At 41.0% G+C, this 7,850-nt stretch overlaps 1 protein-coding gene across 2 annotated transcripts in view; it reads left to right on the forward strand.

The window, feature by feature from the left end:
- The first annotated feature begins 331 nt into the window (after positions 1-331).
- The window catches only part of atp8b5b (ATPase phospholipid transporting 8B5b), a 28,243-nt gene continuing 20,724 nt past the window's right edge, over positions 332-7,850 (forward strand). Inside the window, exons 1-6 of one of the 2 annotated variants that reach the window (XM_042060435.1) lie at positions 332-627; positions 6,020-6,095; positions 6,384-6,442; positions 6,530-6,643; positions 7,132-7,230; positions 7,753-7,814. In XM_042060435.1, coding sequence (XP_041916369.1) covers positions 6,044-6,095; positions 6,384-6,442; positions 6,530-6,643; positions 7,132-7,230; positions 7,753-7,814 — 386 coding nt within the window. In that variant the 5' untranslated portion in view covers positions 332-627; positions 6,020-6,043. Of the gene's footprint in view, positions 628-1,826; positions 1,916-6,019; positions 6,096-6,383; positions 6,443-6,529; positions 6,644-7,131; positions 7,231-7,752; positions 7,815-7,850 lie in introns of those variants that run through there. The other variant, XM_042060436.1, reaches the window with a different exon arrangement.

Consider the following 7,850-nt stretch of genomic DNA (forward strand, 5'->3'; position numbering starts at 1 on the left):
CTCTCCTTTTCTCTCTCTCTCTCTCTCTCTCTCTCTCTCTCTCTCTCTCTCTCTCTCTCTCTCTCTCTCTCTCTCTCTCTCTCTCTCCCTCGTCACAGTTTACCACATCCAGAGTCCAAAGATCAGCAAGCTGTTTGCTCTTGTTCCACTTGTGGCTATTAGGGCTGGGCTCAAGCTGATTGGTTGATGGGGTTTCCTGCTTAATACTTCCTCTACCTCCTCTACGCCATTCACCTGTCACATTATGTTTAGCGAACTCATTTCTTTCTTCGTTCTATTGGTTATATAGTCACAGAGATCCTAAACAGGTGTTTTGTTTTTGTTTTTCTTGAGAATTATTCTGTCCAGACAAAGACATCTGCAGGGTCCGCTGACCCAAGACTCTGAAACCGTTTGGACACACCTGCCCAGAGGCTCCGCCCACTACGCCTCACCTGAGGTGGAAGCCCCCAAGTAGCGGAGCAGTGCATCTTGGGAGTTATAGTCAGCTAGCCACAGAGCCTACCTCCATACTTCTGTTTTTTTCTCTCTCTCTTTGAGTGTGTGTATGTGTGTGTTCAGCGTAGTTTCCTGTGAGGAAGTTGCAGATTCACTGGAGTCACGGACCCGGTCTTGTTCTTCGTTCAGGTATGTTTGTGTCTGTTTTATTCTGTTCACTCTTGTTTTTGCCAGTGTGTGTATGCAGGGATGTAGTGGTAAAATAAGAGGTGGGTAAACTATGAATTCTGTTATCACAGTAAGGTGGACTGCGCCATGCGGTTTCGGATTTAAAAAAAGTCATTTAACCTCCACTACATCTGTGTGTGTGTGTGTGTGTGTGTGTGTGTGTGTGTGTGTGTGTGTGTGTGTGTGTGTGTGTGTGTGTGTGTGAGTCTTTGGTGGTCAGTCATGAAGGGACCTCTCAGAAAGTGTGTTTGTTCGTTTCAGCTATCCACTGCTGAAATCTTATCAGCTTGAGGGTGGAAAATCAGTCTTTCATGAAGGTCGGAACTGTTTTAAACTAAAGGCTTGACTAAATGACTTTAACAACAGACCTCTGTGTGTGGGTCTTTAGCCTTTAAGTGCTCGACACTCAGATTCTTATCACTGGAATGGATAAAAGTTATGTGGAGTTGCTGAAAAAGTTTTGGTGAAACATCTGTAACTTTTTATTGTTTTTTTGTCTGTGTTAATTCATCTTCAGAGAAAGTGTTAGACAGGGTAACAGGGGGGGGGGGGGGTTCTACTACCCTTTTGGGGCAATGACCTGTTGGGTATCGTGGCAGCATGCACAGATCAATGCTCTGATCATTTTACTTTCACTTACTCACTAATATACTATTCAGTGATGCCAATTTATTGGTTGGTGTTTCATTGTGGTTACTATTATTATTGGAAACCAGACAAATTGATATGATGAAATCGATATGTGATATGAGAAAATGTGATATGAATTGTGATTTTGATGCTTGTAAGGCTTCCAGTTCATTGACCCAAATTATGAAAAGATACAGAAAATACTGAAACATTAATATATTCATATTCATATAAATACTGAAACATTCATATATATTCATATCCTTTCTGATTGATGGTTGTTGAATAGGGTTGTTATTGTGCACACACACACACACACAGTCTCTTGTGATTATGCGAATCACACAAATGTAGGGTGTGTTCATGTATCTTGTAGCTTTGTGGCTGTACAGGCCTTCATAGTTGACCTCTGATTTGAAAAAAGGAAATTCCGCCTATTGGCATGTATGTGTGTGTGTGTCAGCCCATCCCATCAGTCCCCACTGACCTGTATAGGAGATAAGATAAAGAGTGTGTTGTGTTGGACACTGGCTCGCCTGCGGTATGAACGCATAAGTCTAATGTTCAGGGTTGCGAGTTATCCCCACGTCGATTATAACGGCAGGTTTCAAAGGGCTCTGTGAGTAAAAAAAAATGGCATTCTTCGTACAGGCTGGTGGTGTCAGGGCGGAGTATAGTTATCAGCGACCAGTTTATGGTTTTATGTGAGTTTGATAGAGGCACTGATAACGCTGTTGCTTGTTTTAGTACTGTGTTCTTTACAGATGGTCATGCTCCCGTGAGCCTATGTAAACCTATCTATACAACAGTGCGTATAGAAATGAGCTGAGATGTAGCATGTGATTGATTACTGTATGTAGTTTTCAATATATATCATTTCAATATACAATATAATAAGAGATTAAGTAGTAAATTGCGAAACACTTTATTTGAATAATCCGTCTACAGAGACTTTGCAGATTGTAGAATTTGAAGTTCGGTCTTGAAAACTGAATTTCAGTCACCTAACCAGAGATGGTTGTTCCAAAGGATCTTTGACCTAACCCTAATCTTATCCATAAACTGTTGTCAACAGAGCATCAACAGGTAGTTTCTCTATAATATGAACATCTGTACAGTCTATGGGAGACTATCATAATGGTTCATTTGTTCAAACACATACAATGAAAATGCTTTGTTTATGATACACTGCTTCACACTATAACACACTAGAGTGTCTGGCTGTGTTGTGAATGTGTTGAATCTCCACCAGAGTCCACATCACGTCATTGCTGTCCATACGGAAAGACAGGTTGGCCTGATATGGGCGCTGGCCAGTGGGGGGTAGAGTGAGAAGGAGGGCCAGCACAGAGCAGTGACCAGATTGATAGTTGTATTGTATTGTACCTGACAAGTTTCGGCTACCTTGACTCTGTAGCCTTCATCAGAGTTGTCACGTGATGTTGGTGTGACGTCGTCTGAGATGTGTTATATGGCGTTTTCCATCCCACCTGTGGCCATATAAAACGCCATATAACACATCTCAGATGACGTCACACCAACATCACGTGACACCTCTGATGAAGGCTACAGAGGCAAGGTAGCCGAAACTTGTCAGGTACAATACAATTTACTTCATTGGCCTTTTATAGTGAAACAGTGTAAATAGTATATCAGTAGGCCTAATGAACCTCTTCTATATAGGAAGTTTGTCTTTTGCTCGAGAGGCCACTGAACATTCGTTCTCTATTGCAGGACTTTCATTTAACTTTTGATCATTCCCTGCGTCAAGTTCGACTCTGTTTACTTCCGAGACCAGAAATTATTTTCAGTTGTTGTCAAACCTATGATCTTACTATTGTCTTAAACAGTGACCTACAGGAGGGCAAAAGCTACCATATGTAAACTGTTAACGTGTTTACAAAAGATGCTTTTGAGCAAAAGGTGTTCTTGTATACTTATGACTAAAGAGGGTCTATCCTCCTCCACTAATCCATGGAATTGACAAAGGTTCCCAGTGAGAAAAGACTATATTTTCTGACAGTGCATGTACACTGTGGTCAGAGGGAAGTCAGACACACAAAGTGGGCACAGTCAGGCTGAAGTTAATTAGTAAAAGATAGATAAATAGATCAGAATGTAACACTGGTCGCATGTGATTGGTTTATTCAATTTCTCTTCACCGGAAAGGTCTCGCCCCATTTCAGAGTACTTGCCTTGCTTGACGTAGCTTCCCCCTACCTATATCGCCTATAACTTGGGCCCTAAGGGAATTAAGATATTAAAATAAACTGAGATAGCATATATATTTCTAACAAATGTTTCTAAATAGCTCTTGCTAGCCTTTTCAGTGAGTTGTGCCTTCATCTTGTAATGTCCAGTAGACAGGCTATGGATGGTGACTGCCAGCAAATAAATTGCTCCTCTCTTTCCAGAATGCTGATAAGACACACAGTATACACACACACGGACACACACACACACACACACACACACACACACGGACACACATGGAAACACACACGCACACACACACACAGACACAAGCACACAGAAACACACACACACACGGACACAATGCATTTTACTATAACTACCAAGTTTATCATTAACCATATTAATGTGAGGAGGGACACTATAATTACCCTATTATCATCCCTCTCTGTCTCCCTTTGGATGCTGTTCTTCAGGGTAGCATTTTCTCTTCCGCATACATGGAATACAAGAGGAAATTATATTGAATATTGTTGATTTCATATAGGTTGTTGATTACCATAGGAGTGAAATTATTACGCTATAATAATTTTGATTATACTAAATGTTAAGCTGAATCAAATGTATTTTATCTTTAAATTTTCCATCATCATTTCTCTGATGCTACAGTGCTTATACTGTGGTGCTGAAATGTAAAATAAGACAAAGCAAGGCTGGATATGGTCAGATGGACATGACTGACAACAATCAACAGTGTGCCATGTGTAATATTAAGTAAGCTGGGTTGTTGGTTGTTCCACTGAGGGAAATCAAGGCCAATACCCTCTCCTGATAAAAATTCAGAAAAGGGCAAACAAGTTCATCAAACATGTAAGTCTGAGTGACCCAAACTCATTCCACTATAAAGCCCTGAAACACCAAGAGTTGAGCAAAGATAACTCCCCTACCAACCTGGTCTTCAGTCACCCTCCTCCAGAAACATCCAACACTTTAAAGGCCAAATACCAGGCCACATCCACACAAAATGTTTGGATTAACCAAACGCCCCAAAACCTAAAATACATTTATGATGAATATTGGCAATCTAAAACACTATCCCAAAGCAAAATGCAATGCTATCTGACCCTAAACAGGAAATATACACTTGCACATTACCTAACAAAAATAAAAGAGACAAATTTGAGATGCACACTAACGAAATACATACTCAGTGAATACCGTTTAGCCATAGAAACAGGAAGACACAAAAAGACATGGCTTCCAAAAGACGAGCGTCTATGCCAGCAGTGCAGAGATGATGTTGTTGAAACTGAATTGCACTTTTTAACTGAATGCCCAAAATTTGAATCAATTCGCAATAAATACTTCCCAAAAATAAAAGAAAAAATCCCTGATTTATATGACCTACCAAACCCGAATAAAATACTATACCTATTGGGAGAAGACACAGACAGCTGTATTACTGCTGCCCAATATGTCCTTGCCTGTCACCAGCTGAGAGACACTGAGTGATTTTTGTATGCATGTACATGTGACACACACAGACACACAGACACACACACACACACACACACACACACACACACACACACACACACACATGCACCCCTCTCTCACAGCCACAGCCACATACACTAACTCAACACAGTCCCCTCATGTTATATATACCATACTTGAAGTTTCTACGCAGTCCACTTTATATTTGTGCCCTGATGTATTGTATGTCTGTAAGTTTGTTGCCTATGTTGAGTCACTCAGAACTTGAACTTGAACTCAATATGTTGTACTCAGACACAGACAAAAAAAAAAAATGTTCTTTACACTTTGTCCATGTACCCCTATCCCTTGTATATACCTGTATAATTGCTTAGATCCTGATACTGTACTTTTATGTAACAATTGCTTTGGCAATACAAGTGTCATATTGGTCATGCCAATAAAGCACCATTTGAATTGAATTTGAATTTGAAATCCCTGACCAATAGCACAAGGAATGTGAGGCCTCTCCAGTATATATGTGAAAACTAAACTGATATGAGGATATGTCTAGGAGGCCCCTTAGGGGACAGGGTGAAATCTCTGAGGCAAGTGTCAATCTCCCTCCTCATTAGCTGTCTGAGAGAAAATGTCAATCAATCTCCAATCTCAATTATCCATCATGGACTTATGGACTTATATCTATCCATTATGGACTTATGGACTCCAGATGGACTTTATTTGTTTTGTACATGATTATTGAGAAGGTATAATGACATTTATGGGCTTATCCAAACACTTATAGCCAACTTTCATTTGCGCGCAATGGGATGTTCCTCATAGTGGGAATGGAGGAAATTCCAAAGTGGGCTCCTGGAAAATCTTGCAATGTATCCCTAAAACTCCATCCTACCCTCCATCCAAGATGAATCAGGAAACCCCTTCCCCTAAATGTGAACCTCCCAAACAGAGGGGTAGAGTGAGATGGTGGGGTAGGGGAGATATGGAGTTCACCCTAAAAGCAGAGTTTGTGTGTTTCTTTTTCTTTCTGCAGAGAATGGTGGCGTAGAAAGTAAACATGGGCTCTCTACTGTCGTCCTTGGGTATAGAGTGTGGAGGGAAGGAGCAGGGTAATGCAAAGCTTCATTTCTCACCTAATGCTTCAGATCAAAACCAGTATAATATGATGCTAATCATTTATCACAGTGTTATCATTATGTAATATATATCTTATGCTAATATCATAGATGTTAGGCTGAATTCCTGACATTACAATGTACAGTGTACAGTACATACAAGTAAACAGAAAAAATCATAAAAGTTGATTGATTGGTTGATTCATTCGTTCATTCATTCATTCGTTCATTCATTTATTCATCCATTCACTGATTCATTCGTTTTTTCATTCATTCTTACAGAGAAGGAAAGGGTTGTGCGGGCAAATGATCGGGAGTATAACCTCTCTTATAAGTATGCGGTGAGTGCTTGTGTACTGTATGAAGTGTGTGTGTGTGTGTGTGTGTGGTTCAGTAATAATGATCATTGTCTTCCTTTCTCTCCACAGAACAATGAGATTAGGACCTCCAAGTATAATATAATTACATTCCTACCACTCAACCTTCTAGAGCAGTTACAGAGGATCGCTAATGCCTATTTCATTGCCCTACTCTGTCTTCAGGTAACTAATCCTCTTTCTACATTACCCCCCTTCTTCTCACTCGTTTTCTTCATTCACTCTAGTCCAGTGGTTCTCAAAGTGTGGGGCGGGCCCCACTAGTGGGGAATAGAGACATGACAGGTGGGGCGCGAGGAACTGGAGGAAATAATAATAAAAAGAATTGTGCCTATATTTAATAATGCCTTCCTTTTTTGACAAGGAAGATCATAGATTCAAAATAAAACAGCCACACACAAACAGACTGTAAGAGTCATAAACAGACCAACATATGAATTAAAATAACATCCGATCCAGTGGACCGAGATGGGAAATGTATCTTAGAACCAAAATGCATATTGATGATGGGATCTACCCACCTTCAAAGTGGGGAATGACAGAAAAGGTTTGAGAACCACTGCTCTAGTCTCTCTACTTTTTAAAAGTCCTCTTCCTTTATTTTGACATGATATTCTATGTTACATTTGCCCCCCCCCCCCCCACATCCACAGCTCATCCCTGAGATCTCCTCTCTGTCCTGGTTCACCACTGTGGTGCCCCTGCTGCTGGTGCTCCTTATGACAGCCGTGAAGGATGGCAGCGACGATGTAGTGAGTTCCCTCTCATTCACTCACTCAATTGGTCACTCGCTCACTTGCTCACTCACTCACTCACTCAATCACTTGCTCACTCACTCACTTGCTCACTCGCTTACTCACTTGCTCCCTCACTCACTTGCTGATTCACTCACTTTCTCACTCACTCACTCGCTCAGTCACTCACTCCTCAGACAACCTAGTGAGTTTTCACTCACTCATTCACCCACTCACTCACTCACTCACTCATTCATCAGGCAACTTAGTGAGTTTTCACTCAATCACTCCCTCACTCACTCATTCACTCTTCAGACACTCAATCTCACTCTACAGGTACTCAATCACTCGCTCACTCACTCAGTCATTCACTTGTTCAATCTTCAGATGACCTGGTAGGGAGTTCAGGCGCTCATTTTGCTCTCTCACACTCACACTGATCACCCATTTCCTACTACCTCTCTCTCTCTCTCTCCCTCTCCCTCTCTCTCAACTAATTTTCAACCTGTGATTAAAATTGGAATGTTTTGAATATTTCAGAACAGACACAAGAGTGACAGGCAGGTGAACAATCGCAAAGTGGAAGTCCTGGTTAATGGCCAGTAAGTCTTTTCCTCCTTTTGGTACACAACCTATAA

Source organism: Alosa sapidissima, chromosome 13 (assembly GCF_018492685.1).
Source record: "Alosa sapidissima isolate fAloSap1 chromosome 13, fAloSap1.pri, whole genome shotgun sequence".
Classification (NCBI taxonomy): domain Eukaryota; kingdom Metazoa; phylum Chordata; class Actinopteri; order Clupeiformes; family Clupeidae; genus Alosa; species Alosa sapidissima.